The sequence below is a fragment of the Hemitrygon akajei genome, chromosome 11, assembly GCF_048418815.1.
Source record: "Hemitrygon akajei chromosome 11, sHemAka1.3, whole genome shotgun sequence".
Classification (NCBI taxonomy): domain Eukaryota; kingdom Metazoa; phylum Chordata; class Chondrichthyes; order Myliobatiformes; family Dasyatidae; genus Hemitrygon; species Hemitrygon akajei.
The window spans coordinates 120,140,040-120,159,482 of NC_133134.1; the positions used below are offsets into that span (position 1 = coordinate 120,140,040).

General features: G+C 36.3%; 1 protein-coding gene across 1 annotated transcript in view; it reads right to left on the reverse strand.

The window, feature by feature from the left end:
• Positions 1–19,443, reverse strand: part of LOC140735970 (uncharacterized) — a 68,309-nt gene that overhangs the window by 6,600 nt on the left and 42,266 nt on the right. Inside the window, exons 4-6 of the mRNA XM_073061601.1 lie at positions 19,367–19,429; positions 9,708–9,809; positions 5,068–8,778 (exon numbers count right to left, since the gene is read on the reverse strand). Of these exons, the coding sequence (XP_072917702.1) occupies positions 8,734–8,778; positions 9,708–9,809; positions 19,367–19,429 (210 nt within the window). The 3' untranslated portion in view covers positions 5,068–8,733. The remainder of the gene's footprint in view (positions 1–5,067; positions 8,779–9,707; positions 9,810–19,366; positions 19,430–19,443) is intronic.

Genomic DNA, 19,443 nt, shown 5'->3' on the forward strand with positions numbered 1-19,443 from the left:
AGCTTGCTCAGGCACAACTGTAATACGTTACATCAAGAAGAGCACAGCTGTTGGGGGTCACACATTTTTGGTTAGTAAATTCCTCTTTATTAATCTAAACTAGTTCTGTGCAGGACACTTGGGATAATCTATAAGCACAACAGAAATATTGGACTTCACAAAATCTGGGCAATTATCCAACCACCATCATGATTAGCTTGCTCATCCTTACTGTGCACTAATTGGCTGTTAGTCCCAACAGGTGCTTAAATCACTATGGAACACACTGGTCATCAAAAATGCAAACAAATATATGCTCTTGTGCTAAGTTTAATATTTAATGTTTCTTCTTTGATCCAGATGGCTCAACAGTTTTAACATGTGATCAAATACAATCAGAGCCAGAGTTGTACAGCACAGAAACAGGCCTTTCAGCCTAACTTGTCCAGATGCCCATCTCATTTTCCCACTTCACTCCACTCCATTACTATTCAGATGCCTTTTCAATGTTATACTTTTGTCCGTGTCTATCATTTCCCACACAGCTTGACCCATAATAACAGCACTCTGCAGCTCGCAGAATTCCTTTCAATTTCTCCCATTCATCTTAAGCCTATGCCTTCTAGTTTTAGCCTCTCCCACCCCAGAAAAAGACCAACCATCTACCACATCTTTGCCCCTCATCATTTTATAAACCTTTATACAGTCACCCTCCGCCTTCTACAATCCAATGAGAACAACTTCAGCCTATCCAACCTCCCCTTCTAATCACAGCTCACAATTCCAGGCAACATCCTGGTGAATCTCTCCTGCATTCTTTCCAATGGTATCACATCATTCCTGTTGTGTGGTGACCAAACTGTACACAATACTCTCAAGTGCAGCCAGACCAATGTGTTGCTTTATATATATATATATATATATATATATATATAAATATATATATATATATATATATATATATATATATATATATATATATATATATATATATAAATATATATATATATATACACATTTTTATACACACACACACACACACACACACACACACACACACACACACACACACACACACACACACACACACACACACACACACACACACACACACGTTCCCTGTCTGACAGCTTTCTCCACACACACACACACACAGACACACAGACACACACACACACACAGCTACAATATGACATTCAAACTCTTGTACTCAATGAGTTGGCTTGTCATGTTGTTCAATTATACTCAAAATACCCGGTTCAATCCCTATTCTGATTTGTGTCATGCTGTTGTGTCTCAGCCTCCCAGAGTTCTGGCCCCTGAGCATTAGTCAAGAACAGAACTGAGTTCACAAATAATGACCATTTGAAAGTGAACAAATTTTCAGCACTTTGCATCATGCTTCAAATATGAGAAATCCCAAGAGATAAGTATTAGTGCAAGCCCAGCACTCAGGAAACTGTATCTCAATTAGTAAAGAATGACCAGGGAAGGGATAAAACTGGAATAAACAACTGGCTGCTGTTCACTCAATATCTTCATCTCAATAGATAATATAGGGCATTAACAATTTAAAATAAATCACAACATTCACATCCTATTTGATTACCTAATAGAGAGACAGTAAAGGACATTTGAGAGGAATTGCGTTTTGCTGCTAAAATACAAAAGGCAAACCTGCTATTAAAATACAAGTTTAAATTGTTCTAATACTTACACATTTAAATAACTTTCAGGTCTTCAAACGGAGCAAGTCTAACAACTGCAGGTATATTTTACAGATATACTAAAGAAAATTTTGAATTAACATTTTTCCAAAATGGTCCACAGATCTGTCTTTGATGATCCTAAGAAACGTGCTGGGCTGTTACTACCTGATGATCACCTTCCCTCCTTGGAGGCCCCATGTTTGTAGTTCACCGTCTGCTTCATTCTGGAAAGTTCCCTGAATTTGCCAGCTGCTCACAAATGTATGTACAACATTTCCTGCCCATTCGGCCATGCTAATTACAAAACAACAAACCAAGCGTGCCTAAAATGAAGCCAAGGTGTAAGTGCTTGACAGGACTGATGATTGATGATGTTTGCTGCGACCCATCAGCCCTGGTGAACAGGGGCCTAGTTATGCTCTCACCAACATCCCGCTCAGTGGGAATGTCACAACTGAAGCTTAATATTTATGTTAAAAATAATTTTAGTGAAAGAAAGAAAACCAGAGTAATTGCAATGGGCTCATTAGGCACCTGGGAGAAGAAACCTCCTCTAGAAGTAGATTTATTTTAATGAGACAGTATTATTACCATCTCATTATAACTGAACAGCTTTTCTGATCGTCTCTTGGTAATCTAAACATTCAATTCAGACAATACATGCCTAACTTTAGAGCATAATTTATAGCTCCATGCACAGATCTTTGACGTGTGTGGCAAAGAAAGACATTACCAATTGAGGTTTTACTTTCTATATGCAGGCATGCTTTATATATGTGACATGAAAAAAAGTGATCAGATCCAAAAGCTGCCTTCCCTTCACAGAAAATTCTTTGAGGCATTCTTAGAAAACAGAAGATGTACATGGTACAACCAAAAACCTTTCAGTCCACCTACCAGAGTTAGCAGCTGGAGAGGATGGAGAGATGGAGATAAAAGATGAAATTGACCTGATTATCTGTCTGTTACCTACAGGCCAATACAATGAACCTTATTAGAAACATACATCATCTAAGGAATAATTCTGCTATTGCACATGGAAATTGGTACATTGGTTTATTGCTGTCACATGTACTGAGGTACTGTGAAAAACTGTTTTGCATGCAATCCATTTAACAATAGCCATTGAAGTAGTACAAAGCAAAGAAATAACAGAATGTAGAATAAAGTATTAGTTACAAAGAAAGTGCAGTGTAGGCAGACAATAAGGTGAAAAGCCATAATGAGGTAGATGGTGAGGTCAAGAGTCCATATTATCATACTACTGACACTTCAATAGTTTTATAATAGCAGGATAAAAGCCCTCCTTGAAGCTTGTGGTACATACTTTCAGGCTTTTGTATCTTCTACCCAATGGGAGGGCGGAAGAGGATAAGTCGTCTGGGGTGGGTGGGGACTTTGTTTAAGCTGGCTGTTTACTGAGGCAGTGCGATGTGTAGACAGAGTCCATGGAGGGGGGGGGGCTATGATGTGCTGAGCTGTATCCACAAATATCTGCAGTTTCTTGTAATCACAGGCAAACTAGTTGTCTTACGAAGCTGTGATGCATCTGGATAGGATCCAGCATATTATTCTCCGGAACTTCTGTCATGTCCGATGGGATCCTACCACTAAGCACATGTTTCCCTCTCCACCCCCACCTCCCCTTTCCATAGGGATGATTCTTTATTCTAGCCATGTGAGGAAATGATACCAATAACAGAAAGTAAAGGAATAAATTTGGGTTTTGCTGAATACCCAAATGATAGCCATTTCACTCAGAAGGACCAATCCTGGAGGACATCCAGCATTATCCTTGGAGGTCCATCGAATAAAATGCAGTGAAGACCTGTCTCTACCTATGGGTCACAAACAGAAACATAGTTCTAACTCATGGGAACCTGACATTCTGTATCAGCCGTTACACGCCCTGGTTCTGACAACAGATTCAAAGTGGACCATGAGGAAAATCATGGCTTTATGGAATTTAGATCTTCAATTCTGCTTTGAAACTAACTTGTGATTGAAGTTGAATTACAGGGCAGTCCCAGAGAATAATATGCTGGATCCTATCCAGATGCATCACAGCTTCATAAGGTAACTACTCTGTCACATGGTCCAAAGTACTTTAAATCCATTGCAGTAAAAGCTGAAATCATATGGTGGCGCATGGCCTAGTGGATAAGACATCGGTCTAGTGATCTGAAGGTCACTGGTTCGAGCCTCAGCTGAGGCAGTGTGTTGTGTCCTTGAGCAAGGCACTTAACAACACATTGCTCTGCAACAACAAGCTGCTTGGGTCCTAGTTCCCTTCCCTTGGATAACATCGGTGGCGTGGAGAAGGGAAGGCGTACAGCATGGGCAACTGCTGGTCTCCCATACAACCCTGCCCAGGCCTGCACCCTGGAAACCTTCCAAGGTGCAAATCCATGGTCTGTGGTTAGCAAAAACAGGTACCACGTACTAATGTAGGTCTGTCGTAAAGCGAATGTTTGAAAAACGGGTAACCATAACCATAGCCACCTGTAACCATAATATAATCAATGAAAAATTGCACCAACAGGGCAGACAACCAGTGTGCAAAACATAACAAACTGAACTCATCAGAGTTGGAACTGAGTCTTCAAATTCTCCTACCCTCTCCTCCTGTAGTAGGCAATCCAAAGGAGATTATTCTGACTTCTAAATTAAGAATATGGGTTTACCACAAAGTTGTAACAGGTCCTTCAGTAAATTCTTTAGTCTCATGGCTTCACATACATTATTTTTGAATTACACCATCACTATTAGTTTTACCCAAGCCCTCAAACAATAAACGTAGTTAATGAATTTAAGTTTCATTTAGAATTTACAAGAAATAAACGAAGCCCAATACCAATAAATATGAAGTGGCAGACCGTGAACAAGGGATTGTGACATTGGGTATATAAATAAAGAAACCAGAAATAAAATTAAAAGTGAGTACTTAAAATTAGCGGGCAGTGTTAAATATTTTCACAGACCAGGTAAGATGAAGATACAAGTAGTAAAGCAAGGTCCAACAGAAACCTGGATACTTTGTCAGGAAAGTACACAGATTATTCCATAATATTCACATCACATTAGAGAGGTCCACGTACTACAAAGAGGATACAAATCACTATGGAGAACTCACTTCATGCTGAAGGATGAAGACAGCATGGATACTTAAATTATGAGTCTGACTGAGAGAACTGAAGTATGACAAACACCCGTGGATGCTTAAAAAAATGCTCATGTTAAACACAGTAATTTTCTTCCCTTTGATCATCTTCCTTCATTAAGTCAAACTCATAGGGCTAGAAGTCAATAAAATCCAGTATTAATAAATTTAACAAGAATAATCCTTTTACTGCTAATTTAAGATACAAAAGAAACTTACGAACTATGATGATGAACGATTGACGATGTTGAACAGTTGATCCATAATTCAGAGACAAGAAACAAATTGTGATAAGATAAATAGAGAAAAATATTAGTGAGGGAAGCCTGAACACAAAGATACCTCAATAAATCTATTCTATATTCCAAACATGGCAAATTCGCAAATGCAAGGGCATGCAGACCTAAGTTTATAGAGCAATCCCAAGGTTACCTGTGTGCAGCTTCACTTTTGGTAAAAGGTAAATTTACAGTTTTGTGCTCCTGGAGATGCCTTGGGAATTCAGGCATTTATATCAACTTCAACAAATAAATGCAATGACGAGTTTATCTCCTTACAAAATACAGTCTTTATAGCATGTAAACAAAATAATCTGTTATTAGTTCTCAATATGCATCTCCAACACATACCAAAATACAATTGTTATTCTTGGTAAAAATGACTGAATGACATTCATTAACAAATATGCCATTGTTAAGAGGGCATTTTTGTTGTTAAATACCAGACATCTTTTGTTTACGTTTAATGGTCAATTCAAGTGCTGCATTAAAAATCATAGGCAAGATGACTACGTCAGGAGATGCTGGAGCTTCTTATCAAGAAATAAATAGTTAGATTTATCAAAAAGTTTAATGCAATCAAGCCAAGTAATCATGGTTTTATGAAAGGAAAATCATGTAGAGAGATTTGTTGAGAAGTTCCTTCAACATATGAACAAGCACAGTGAATAGAAAAAAGTGAGGGAATATGATGGAAACAATATCTTAAGCAGGAATGATGTTGAAATTTTTCCACTCTGGGAATATTTTAAATTTTGGGGTTGGGGGGTGGTCATTGTCAAAAAGAGGCTATTATTTACAAACTCGTGGTGCACAGGAAGTTCCTCTCAGATGGTGGAACCTCTCTGGAGTTCACTGCCCCAGAGGGCAGGAAGAGGCTAGATCACATCACTCAAGATGTTTAAAGAGGAGGTAGATACACATTTGAAAGATTTGGGATTTGGCACAGAAGAGGAGCTGACTCTTGAAGTAGATAGGGCATGATTATATCAAATGGTGGAGTAGGCTGGAATTGCCTACTCTTATTTTCTGAGTAAACGTGTAACCCTGAAAGTAGTAGTGTTCCCATGCACTGCTGAGCACATCCTCCTGGTTGGAAAAAGTTGCAGGTGAGTACCTGCAATTCTTGTGATGTAAAATGCTATACACTACAGCCACTATGTGCCATTGGAGGGGTGATGAGTGATGGATGTTCTTACTTGGACTTATTTAAAAAAAAGGTAAAAGTTAACAGGTAATAATTAGGCAAAGCAATCATGCCCTGATTTTGCTGACTGTTATCTTTCAAGAAAACTGCACATAAAGATCTTTAGTCTGGAGTTCCTTTCAGATCTGCTGGCCTCTTATTCACCAGACACTAGGGATCTTTAAAGACCATAGAAAGTGATTTTTTTTTTCTTCCCTCAAGCAATTCTCATACAGTAAACCAATATATTGAAAATTTTAGCTTATCTCTAGGGTAAAAAGATGCAAAATATTTGAGACACGCACAATATTAAGGGAAACTGAGATTTTAAAAACCATGACAGCCTGGATAAATTACCTGAACGAAATAGACCAATTATAAAATATTTGATGAGCAGTGGAGTTACTAACCATTAATTATAGTTTAGTATGAAATAAAAAAGATTGATCATTCAACAAGCCACCATTTACTTGTTTAAAAAATATCAAGAGTAGTTTGCAAATTGTTGATCTCATCATATCTCAATGACTGAATCTTTGAATTAAACACATCTATACAGTTGCGGTGGCTGTTAGGTTTTCTCCATCATTAGATTTCCTATATTAAACTGAATTATTATAGTTATATTTGATAATTAACATCATACCAATAAACCTTTTGGCTTTGAAATGTCTATTTTTATCAGAATAATATTAATTTTGAAGGAACTTGCAAAGAGTTGAGAATTAGTTGTGAATTACTCATTTGTTATGACAATGCTGATACTTCTGGCAATTAATAACATCTAGTATACCAATCTGGCTGTACTTTATATTCTGATGAAGTTGATAGTGGTTCTCAACTGACTGAAAACTGAACTTTCTATTCTGGATAGCTGTGTTCCTCTATGCACATGAAGAAAAAATCAATTTCACATCTCAAACCCAAATCTCCAGATCCTGAACAACTGTTCAATGCTTTTTTTAAAATATAAAAAAAGGTGCAGTGGTCTTTTTATCTACTACTACCTTATGCCACAGATCACCAACAGTCTGAGCCTGGGTGGTATGTTTGTCTCATGAAGTAGACTGCTGCTCTAGCATATTGATGGGTCTTTGAATAATTTCTAAATGTCAAGAGATCTATTTTAATAATAGTCATTCACAAGATGTTGCAGTGCTAGAAATTAAAAACTTAAATTTATCAAGTATTAGTGGCTGACATTGGACACTTTACTCTTTACAAAGTTATATTGGTTGAGAAAGGTCAATGCCATTTTAAAGGATGCTGTAAGATTGTCAACTTCCAATTCAAACTCAAAGTAGTGCAGATTCTTTGGACTGGCATATCATGGGTTTACTTAGTACAAGCCAATTGGAGTGTCCTGCCTCAAATGGATTAGTTAATGGAGAACTCAGCTTATCTCTTCCTTGATCAGTAACAAGACCCATGACACAATCTGACACATGACCAAGAATGTTTCATTTGTGGTCAAGTACTTACCCCCTATCATCACATAGATCATTTCAAAGTTAGTGGGATCATTCCAGCACACCAATTACAATGGAGTTATGGGAGGAGAAAAGGAAACATTTTAAAATTATGAATTAGGATAATTATTTAAAACTTCTAAAACATCAACAAATTGAACTGCAGATTAAATGTACGGCAAAATACTCAGGCATTTCTGTTTTGCATATCTTTAATATTTAACAGTTAATATTAAATCTCCAATATTAGAACAGCAACAGATGCTACATGAAAGGAGTTAATTGAATTAGCATTTGCATTACTTGTGGGAAAAGGAAGCAAGAGTTTTACAAAATAAACACAAACTTTGACAGTGGCCATTGTCAAAGATTAGGACAAATCGATGGAACAATACATTTCTGAAAATCTTCGTTAAGTTATAAAATGCCCTGATGAAGTGAATTAATTTTAACATTATAATGCAGTAAAACCACTGAAGTATTACTAGATCTTGAGATCTTTTGAAGTGTTTTTACAATGAACGAAGTATTTTAGAAGTCTAGTTGCAATTTTAGTATATGAAACAAAGCACCAATTTACATAGAAAAGCTCTCCAAAACAGCAAGAATATAATAGTTACTTATTTCCTTAAAATGCTGTTGAATTTGAAGGATAAGTATTATCCATAACACCAGGGATAAATTCAGTTTTTCTTTGTATTTGGGCTATAGAATCTTTTGTCTTCCACCGAGCACACGGCGGGTCAGGTTGTCTCCTCAGAAATATAGTATTCCACTGGATTTCAATTGCAATTGTTTTTTCATCACTGGAATGGAGTATGATTCCACACCTTTATAACAGCACTGTTGAACAGCATCTTTCATTTGTGCAAATGTTGTCTGATATTGATTAGCTAGATAGTGACTGAAGACATTTTAAATACCATAAATTTAAAGTATATTCAAAGATTTTTTAAAAACTAGAAGTAGAAACATTGATACTTACAGATGTGAAGTCCTTCAGAATTTCAATAGAACAGTTTACATGGAAGAGACAAAATTATCTTAAATGTTTTCTTTCTACTTTAACACAAAATAACAAATGAAGCAAAGTTCTTTAATAACCTGCAACTGTCTTGAACACACTACATAGTACCATATATCCAATAGGTGTTGAATTTGCACATTAATCCTAATGAGCCAGATTTTCTATTGCAACTAGTGATTTATTTTATCTCCACAAAAGTCTATAAGACCTGTGAAAGTGGACCCCATTGGAAACTGATTGCCAAAGTGTGGAAATTTTTTTTTTGAAAGCTATCAACACAACTGACGTCTGATCTGCCGCTTCCACACTGTATACAGAGGGCAACATTACAACTCTGGCCAAGATCATGAACAGCTCTCACTGGATATTCCAAATCATACAAACAATTATTGGATGGGAAGTGGCATTCATGCTAATTGTTAGATTAAACATTCAGTAAAAGTGAAATACACAGGCTATAGAAGAAGAAATTCCTACTGTTGTTAGTATTTTCATACTTGGGTGGTCTAGAATGCCTTTGATTATTTGGTATTGTTTGTAAGACAAATGAACAAGGCTCCAAGTGCATAGTAATAGTAAAAGTAAAAGGCTGGAATACATCAGAAAGAAGATGTACAGTTAATGCTTATACAAGTCAGATAGCCCAGATGTGCAGAACATAATTTGAATATGGTCAATATTGAGTGGAGAATTTGGCAGAATATTACTCTCCCATCCCAATCCCTAAAGCAGCTATCAAGAATCTCTATCATTAAAAGGATGCTTCAAGAAAACAAAGTTCTAATAATACTTTTAATTATACCATTGCATATTATTTACAAAAATATTTTAGTTGCATTTATTTCTCCATGTAATTTTTATTATAACATGTAAATTAATTCACCTGTGAAAAAGTTTACCTTTTTCATTGCCAGAGATGGATCCTGCCTGAGAAGATCACACAAAGCAGCTAAATGTCCAATGGCAGCACACTTCAGCCATTCCTTCTCTAAAGGATCCAACTTTAAGAAAGAAAAGATTGAAAATATTTCATTAAGCAAATACTTTTTCATTCCACACTACTTTCCATAAAGATTTGTTGTTGCTCAATCTGGGATAACAGGACTGAATCATCCATTTATCAGAAACCATGTATCCAACCATGTTGAAGCTACAGCTAAGAAAACTTACTAGTTCCTCTATATCCTCAGGAGGAGAAAGAAATTTGACATGTCCCCTTTGACCCTTGCCAATTTTTCATCAATACACCATAGAATGCATGCTATGGAATTGCAAGAAACTGCAGATCAGCATATCACGGAAACCAGCCTTCCCCATTCACTGTCCACACTTCGTGCTGCCTCAGTAAAGCAGTCAGAAAAATCAAAGACTGCACCCATTCACCATTTTTCATGTAATTCTACTTGTACTACAAGATGGAACTTTGCAAATCAAGACACTCATTTTATAGGATGCAACTGCTGTAGCAATAACTTGGAAGTACAGAATAACCCTGTTATGAAAGGTCAAACCTATTAACATATTACAATAAATTGCATACTTTAGTGGGTAATTCTTGCAAAAAAGGTCTTAGCTGATCAGAAATGTATACAACATATATTGCAGATAGAAATCCTGTATATTCTAACCTTGCTTTCCCCAGGCAAACGTAACCACAGGTTCAGTTACTACATACATCTTTGATCACTGCTAATAACAGCAGATTAAAACATACAAATAAAGCAAATAGCCTAGGTCAGCATAACTTTTGAATCCAACTCTCTAAATGAAGTATTCTCTGAAAGCTATCTGTGAGTATCTTATGACAAGTCTCCAAAATTACATCCAATTCCCAATGACAGTAATTCCACACCACAAAGCAGCCTCAATTACTCTGTGATGGATGGATGGGGGCAGGGATGCGTTAAGGCTGAAAGCAATTACTGAAGGATGTGTAAGAGACTGTTTTCTAAGTGTATTTGATATCTTCATGGGATAAACATAACCCTGACAAACAAAAATAGCTCAAGAAACCCTTGTGTGCATTGTGAGGCATCCAAAAATGTATTATGCTGTGAAAATAAACATGTGTAAAAAAAATATATAAACAGAGGATGATACAAATTATACTCCTCTTCCAAAATTCAGTTTGTACAAGTCCATGGGAAGAATATTGTTAGCTGGAGTCCATATGAAACTTCAGCAAGCCTTAGTCCCACCTGTGCACAGCCAAGTGATGAAATCCGTGATTTGCTGACAGATAGATTGCACCTGTCATCACATGGAGTCTAGCAGAAGGGCAACCTTGCTGGGATCCCAACACTATGCAAGGGAAATCACCTCTTCAGTCTTTGAGCAGGTCAGACCGAGTGTATTCTTGGAGACCTCATTAATTTCAATCATATTCTGAGGGTTGTGGACAAGGAAGCTGAAGGGAAGGTATTTCAATTAGTAACACTAAAGTAAAGCAATTTAGTGCTTTGTTTTATTTATGGTTTTTAAATTATGCTCTTCAAATTTTAATGGGGTTTAAATAGTTCCAAAAGGCACAGAGACATGTAAACTTTTAAAATTCTTTTAACGTTTTGACAGGTCAGCCCCAGATCCACGTGCAGAAAATGCCAGTCAGGCACATTCTAGCAGCTGGGTTTGTGCACAACAGTGTCCCGGCCTAGTTGCCAATGAGACAAAACTGCTTATCCAATCCGGGACAGGTGAGAATGGATGGGTGGGATCAGGGCTTCCTGATGCCACGGCATGCTTGGTTTAGGCCATTATCATCACAACTTCTTGCATGTGACCAAGAACAAAATTATCCCCATCTACTCCAGATTAAAATCCACACGTCACCATGGGGTGAGCCCTGGATTTCAACATCAATAGTTACCAATGCTTGCCAACATTTTAAAAAGCTACACAGATAGCTGATTATATCCCACAGAGATCAGGTTTAAGGGGAGAGTTGACTAGACACAGGGTGGTAACAAAAGAAAATGAAGCAATTCATTGGCAAGCAGAGAGAATGATATAGATGGAGACAATCGTCATTGATAATAAACCTGGCATTGTAAGTAAATGAACTTTGAAACTGTATAAGAGAAGTAAAAAAAAACTGGTAAAAAAGACATGAAAGAGGGAAGAAGCCAAAGGGACTCTTGAAAGAGGGTGCACATGCAAAAGAGATTAGGTAGAGGCACGGTTTATATTTATTTTGTATAGAATTCCAAGAGCTGTGTTCTCACAAGCAGGTCACCCTTACATAATGTTGAAGCAGGCCTCATACTTAATATACTATGAAGCCTGCTTAAGAATTTGATAGACACACACAACAGAAGTCTCAAATAGCATGTGTATTGCCTACAATGGTGCCTTTAAGCACATTAGAGCTCAAGTTGAGAAAATATGGTAGACTTTATGCAGCACAGATTACGAAGTCCTTTTAAGAACTACCGGTATTTTGGTTAAGTACCACACAAAAACTTGACCCAATTTCAAGTGACAGCATTTGAGCTAGCACTTTATATTACAAAATAATGAAACTGCTATCTAATCATTTTTTAATAGAGCAGGTATTGCAAGGTAACAATGACACCAGGAGCTTTATCAAGCTGTTAAATAATTTTAAGTATCACAGAATAAAGTCAACGGGGTTATAAAAACCTCATGCTTGCCCTACTCATTTAAAGGATTTTTTAAGTGTCTAACCATCATCTTTCAGTAATGGAGACTTTTTGTCGCCACCTCTCCTCTCAATGCTGGTTGTGCATTTAACTAAAATTTGTTTATGAGGAGGACACCAAATGGTGGCTAAGTAAGCTGCTGAGAAATGGTGGTAGATGGACCACAGCGAGGAAAAAAAAGATTTTCCATGAAGGAAGAAATAACAAAAAGCAGAAAATGATTTAAATGACGAGTGACTAACAAACGTTAATGTTTGGAGAAATTCAGTATTCTTACACAAGAATAATTGATAAAGGTGCCTCAAGTAATCAGACAAATGTTGGCTCTTAAATTGATGTAGAAAAAGGATAAAAAAGAAGTCTGGCAGCCATTAAACGTTTTGGTGGGAACTCAGTTATAATTATTGTGTATAATTTTGAAATATATTTGAGAGAGTATGCATGTACAAACTATGCAATGTCAACTCAAAACTGGTTTCTAGGTTGGCTGAATTGTCAACAAAGAAAAGATTATGCACAATGGACCAATACACTGAGGTTAAGAATGGTGATGTACAAACTTGTGGGAAAACAACAGTACAAATTGTATGAGGAAGTTTCCAGTTGTCTGGAAATCTCAAATTAAGTGGTAAGATCCCAGGATGAGAGAACAACTACACCATACTGAAATGAAGAGGCCTTTGTTCTCTCGAATGGCTATGGATTTGTGGTATTCTCTAGCTCAGAAAGCTGTAGGCTTTGGGTCATTAAGTACATATGCATCCATTTATAATTACTTAACTTCCAAAAGAAGGTGAAGATCATAGAGTATGCAGAACAAATTTGATAAGGTGAGGGAAATCTATAAGGTTAGATGAGAAGAGTTAGAGTTATTCTTTTTGAAGTAACAGTCATTAGGAGAGACTTGACTGCTATAGATAGGGTAGGTTTTGGGAAATTGTGCACAGATGAAGGAATTGGAGTATTGATATATCATCAGCAAAAGGTGTATGTGCGCCATTAAAAAAGTAGGTGAGACACATTATCTGGAACTCAAGGCCTGTAGGGATGGTAGAAACAGAATGAGCGCTTTGAAAAGCAAACTGAATAAGCCCTTACAGAAAGCAGGAAAGATGTCTGAATTTATTTTCTATAAAAAGCAGGTATTCAATAGACCAAATGGTCATTCTTGTGCCATAATATTGAGACTAATGTATAGGTAATCAAGGGTTACATGCGTTAGGTGGAAAAAAGATGGGGTCCAAATATTTGGCTAGCCATGATCTTAATGGCTGAGCAGACTCATAGAGCCATTCGTTCATTCTATAAGTTCACTTCTGCAACAGAAACTAAATACAAACAGAGAAAAAAATGACATCTGAAAAAATGAGGAAGATAGTAAATAGAATTACACAATTAGTTTAATGCAAATCTTTGTAGAAATAATTTTAATCCTTCAAATCTGTCAACAATTATCTGCCTATATTAATTTTATCTTTTCATTTCAATTTTACTGAACTGCAAAGTATGATTAAAAGATCTGCAAAACAAAATACTAGTTACCAAAATACAAATCTTTGGTAGTATCCCAGTCAGATCCAGCCTGTATCTGTCTGATAGATGATTACATAACATCATTACTGACAGAGTTAAAGTATTAAGGCTAGTTTTTGATGTGCCCAGTAATAAGATCTAATTTGCTGATCATTTTCTGCAATCACAGTTGCTTTAATGTCACCACTTTAGTGTAATTACTTGTTGGAATAATACACTATGCACATCCATAAGAACGGCTTTACACATTCCTAGAATAAAATTCACTTAGTATCAAGGGATTACAACTGCCTATTCACTGCATCTATTCCAATGAAGAGTGACCCAAGGCAAATAAAAACAGATTTTGACAGACTATTAAACTGGACTTATGCTTTCATGATGGATGATCCCTCAACGACTGCAATCACTCAAAACTGGCATTATGTTTACTGTTGGAAATATACTTCACAATCAATGTAATAAATTCATCTATTTCCAACACTGCTTTAATACAAGCACATAAAGCAGTCCATTATTGATATCAGAATTCTGTGATAGAACTCTATATAACCATGCGCATATTTTAATAATAAAGCAAGTAGATAACATTTTTGTTACTTTTTATAAACATCCCAGTACCTTAAGATGAAATAACTCCCTCCATTCCCTCTTAAGTGGTCTCAGATGTTCACAACATTGTATTCATTACTTACTAAGTTCAGTATATTTATAAAGTAACTCCACAAAATGAATAACACTGAACACAAATATTTCTATGGACATAACAGACAACATATTGAGAATAAAGGATGGCTAGGTGTGGTAAATTATAGATCAATGAGAGTGATAATAATCGAGGACAAATAATTTGCGCACACAGACACACACACACACACACACACACACACACACACGAGAATTTTCCAGATGATGCAGAAACTTATAAGTCTGAGCAAGCTCTAGCAGATTCTTCATGGGCATGATGGCAGTTTAATACAGCAAGCTGCCACTACCTGAAAAGGCTGAAGGAGGCATTAGAAAGGGGAAGGGGAAAAGGTACACTCTGAAGAATCAAGTTATGCATTGCTTTCACATCTTTCCTTGGATGGTTGAAGAATGGTATTGGTGGAAGTAAGTTACTTGGCCAGATGAGAAAATTAACATAAAGGACATCAAGCTATTAATCAGATAATAGAGCAACTAATATCAAACTTTAATTCGAAAGAATACAGGAAGGAGTTCAAATCTGGTGCAGAAAGTTTGTTGAGTGGGACTACAACTAGAGGTCATGTGTTAAGGGTGAACGATGTGAAGTTTAAGGGGAATATGAGGGGAAGTTTCTTCACTCAGAGGGTCGCAAGAGTGTGGAACGAGCTGCAAGCGCAAATGGTGCATGCAAGCTTGACTTCAATTTTTAAGGTAAGTTTGGATAGGTGCATGGATGGTAAGGGTTTGGAGGGCTATGGTCCCAGTGCAGGTTTATGGGAGTAGGCAATTTAAATAGTTACGACATGGACTAGATTGGCCAAAGGGCCTGCTTCTGTGCTGTACTTTTCCATGACTCTAAGACTTAATTTATGCTGTCTATCAAAATTTCCATATGACCTGCTTTGCTCTTATGAAAATAAGACCCATTTTGCAGCATAAATGAAGTATTTATTAAATCTCTCGTAAGTGTTCCAATAACACCCATCTTCATCCCTAACATGCTAACACACTTTTTAGAAGAAAATTTCAAGAGATATTTATTGCCCATCTCTTCCTATCCGCTTAGGTGGCCATGCAGTTACTAGTTAGAACTTTGTAGCTGGGTGATGACCACTTTGTACAGCTGTTAAAGACTTCCCACATTATGCTCATTCAGGATACTTGAAGCTTCCTAGAGTTCCCAGAGGAACTGAGAATTGCAGGCAACAAGTCACCCCTGGATAGCAAATAGGTTCTGTTTTTACAGACTTCTACAAGTCAGAAATTACACAAAAAAGTTGATGACCATATTGCAATGAATTACATCAAAAGTACCTAAGACTCATAAAAATTGAGCAATTACTAAAAGAGAAGGGGTTGGGGAAGTGCGAGGTAAGAGGATGTAAAGAAAAGTTGTCATTCCTATTCTAGATGAAACAGATACAGGCAACATCCATTTCAGCTGTTTAAGTAAGGGAAATTCACACTAAGAGAATTCACAAATCACAACCCAAAAATTTGAGATACAAAATTAAATTTGCTTGCACAGAATTTATACAAAATAGAAGGAAATAAACATTTTTTTTTCAACCAGTGTTTCTGAGATATGGCCAAGAGTTGAGACTTTTCATTATGAGAAACAGGAAAATTGGAAATATGGACCATTTGCTAGGAATGTAACTCCCGACCCCTACTGTAACACAACATCTTTGAAAAATGTCTGTCCTCTAATAACTGTTACTGATTTATGAATTTAAAACATCTTGTCAGTCTTAATTCTCAGTACATTGTCCATAAGTCCACAAGTGTGTTTGTGTGCAATGTCATCCAGTCTGTAATGTTCCTTTATAAATTCACTGAACTAAGCAAGCAACGAGCAAGACGAGAACTTTTAATACCAATAACGAACTTGCTTTATTCTTCTCAAGATATACAGCACATAGAATATAAGAATGCCAATGGAACATGCTTTTCTAAAGGGTTTCTGCAAAAGTATCACACACTACTGCATGCTCTGGGATGTCTTTATTTTAAGATTGCATCTCCCAATTTAATAGTTTGTACACATTTCTTATTTTTGCTCTTCTGGTGTTGATGCAAGTGCCACTGAAACTGGATTCTTCTATCACACTCTTTCATGAGGTGACTTCTCTAATGACCTTGTGCAGTACAATTTGTACCCGGCTTGGGTAAAAATCCAACCTTGAGGTCCTGGTTAAGTGAGCTCCTTCGGTCTGGTAAATTGCAAGGAGGATCTCTGGCCCATTGCATCCTGTTATTTTTTAAAATCAATGTGTGATGCAGGACTAAGTTGTTGGGGATTGTATCACACATTGTTCTTCTGCTAATGCATTACTATCAACAAAACAGTACTTTGTACTATATGCTGAGATATGAGAATAAGCGTAGTTATAGGTAATGCAGACCTGATGGAATGAAGATACAGATCAGTTTTGATGTAACAGTGGGAGGTTCAATATGCCAAGTGATTTACTGCTGTTGCAATGTACACATAATTCTGAACTAAATTAAGAGTCCCACTGTTTCTGAGAGAATAATTAGACGAGAGAAAGATTATCACAAAGGAAAATGGGAGAAGAACAGAATTGAGACAGGAGAATCAGGAAGGGCAGCCTAAAGAAAAAATTTCCTAAATACAGGACAAACACTAGTTAAATTCAACAAGGACTTCAAAAGAAACATCACTACTGTGAGAATATCCAAAATGTGGAACTTACTTCTGCATGGAGTGATGGAGACAAATAACAGATGTGCTTGAGGTGGAGGCTAAACAATTTTCAAGAGAAAAACAGAAGGATACCGTAACAAGGCAAAATGAAGACAAGCTAGGAGACAGTATGGAACATAACATATAGAGAAATGCGATTTCTATGCAACTGTTGCATTGTATAAAATCTAAGCAATGTACAAAAGGTCATAATTACATAACATTTCTTGGAAAGTGCATTTAAGAAACAGATAAGATGTTAACAGATTATCTAACTCGAAATAAAATATCTTGACGTAGGATTACATTTTTGAAAACACTTCTCAACAATAATGTTAAATTTCTAACAAAAGTTCTGATTATTGCTTTCATACATAATGTAGAAGAAACACAGCAGGCCTGGCAGCATCTATGGAGGTGAATGAATTGGTAACATTTCAGGCTGAGACTCTTTATCATGAGTCCTGTCTATTCTCCTCCATAGATGCTGCCTGATCTACTGAGTCCTTCCAGCATTTTGAGTGCTGCTTTGGATTTCCAGCATCTGCAAATTCTCCTCTGTTTATATTGTTGAATATTGATTTTTCGTATTATTAGGATAACAAAACTGAATTACGACAATTGCATGAATTGAGAAAACAGATAGCCTATACTTCTAACCTTTGAAAACACCAGCTACACACAATGAAAGTATGAAACGTACAAGAATTTTTTTTAAGTCAAAAGTACTTCAAGCAATTAAAAGAATATTAATAACTGGTAAATGCTGCTACTACTTAGTAGGTTAACAAACAGAAGATGATGCCTACTGCATTTAGTACTGTAAATTAGGCCAGATTTTATAAACAAATGCCACTTGTTATCTGCACGTAGCCGATAAAGTAATTTCAGGTGAGGAGTTGACACAGAGTGAAATGTGAATATCCAAAAGCTGAATGAGTTCCATGCATCTCTGCTAGTTTTGCAAATAGCTACTAATGTTGGGTGCAGTATTGAGAAGTAATAAATAAATATAAGCTGCTGTGATTGTACAGAATGTACAAATCAAAACTGTTTTAGGTATTTAATAAGCACCCTTTTAAAAATGTGTTAAATTCTATGGATCAGCCTCTCTGGCATTGGAAACACTTGAATTTTGGGCTGCAGTGGCATGTTAAAAATGTTCCTAGATTTTTCATTCCTTACTTCATCCATCACTGATTTTGACTGCATATTTCTCTCTAATGCTTTGACAGTAAACTCTTTTTCTCTATTTTAACTAGCTGCCCAGTTAGTCTGCATTTTACTTTTCAATCATTTTAGTTAATTGGTTAAAAGATTAGTTCTTATATTTATTAGGACCCAAATACCTCATTTCCCCAACTGTACAATTACCAGTTCATGTTTGTAATAGTTTTATAGGCACCAAAGACTACAGAAATGAACCAAACTAAGAGCAGATGCAATTTGATGCATCAATATGGCATAAAAAATTGATTCAATGCCCGAATGAGATGCAAGTCCAAATCATGGGAAGCACGTTGTACACTCACAGTTAAGAAATTGAAGAAGATTTAAATTTAAACCTTAGTCTATTTTGATGTTTCATCGCAATTGTTAAAAATCTCACCGTAAAATGTGAGCCATCCTTAAATGGTGCTCAAACAACGTTAGTTATTGACATCTCATTTTCCGATTCTGTAAGTAGATTTCTCTGTATTTCAGCACCTCAGTTATTCCATAAACCCTCAACAGGAAGTGCATAAACTATCTGAGTAAAATGCATTAAAGTTTTTTTGAAGCTCTACCAATTTGAAATAATCAACTTTTACAGTATTTTTTACTCCAAAAATGTTATTTTTAAATATGGTTTTATATTTTACAAGCTTGCTTTCTGATTAAAATATCAAATTACAAGTCAGTGCTAAATTAAATTATACAATAAATTTCAAATGACAAGCATTACCATCATAGTATTATCGATACTTACAGCAACAGAAGGTGATCCCATACTTCCACTGCCATCCTCAAGTCCGTTTTGTTCCAAATCATCCTGAAATACATAAC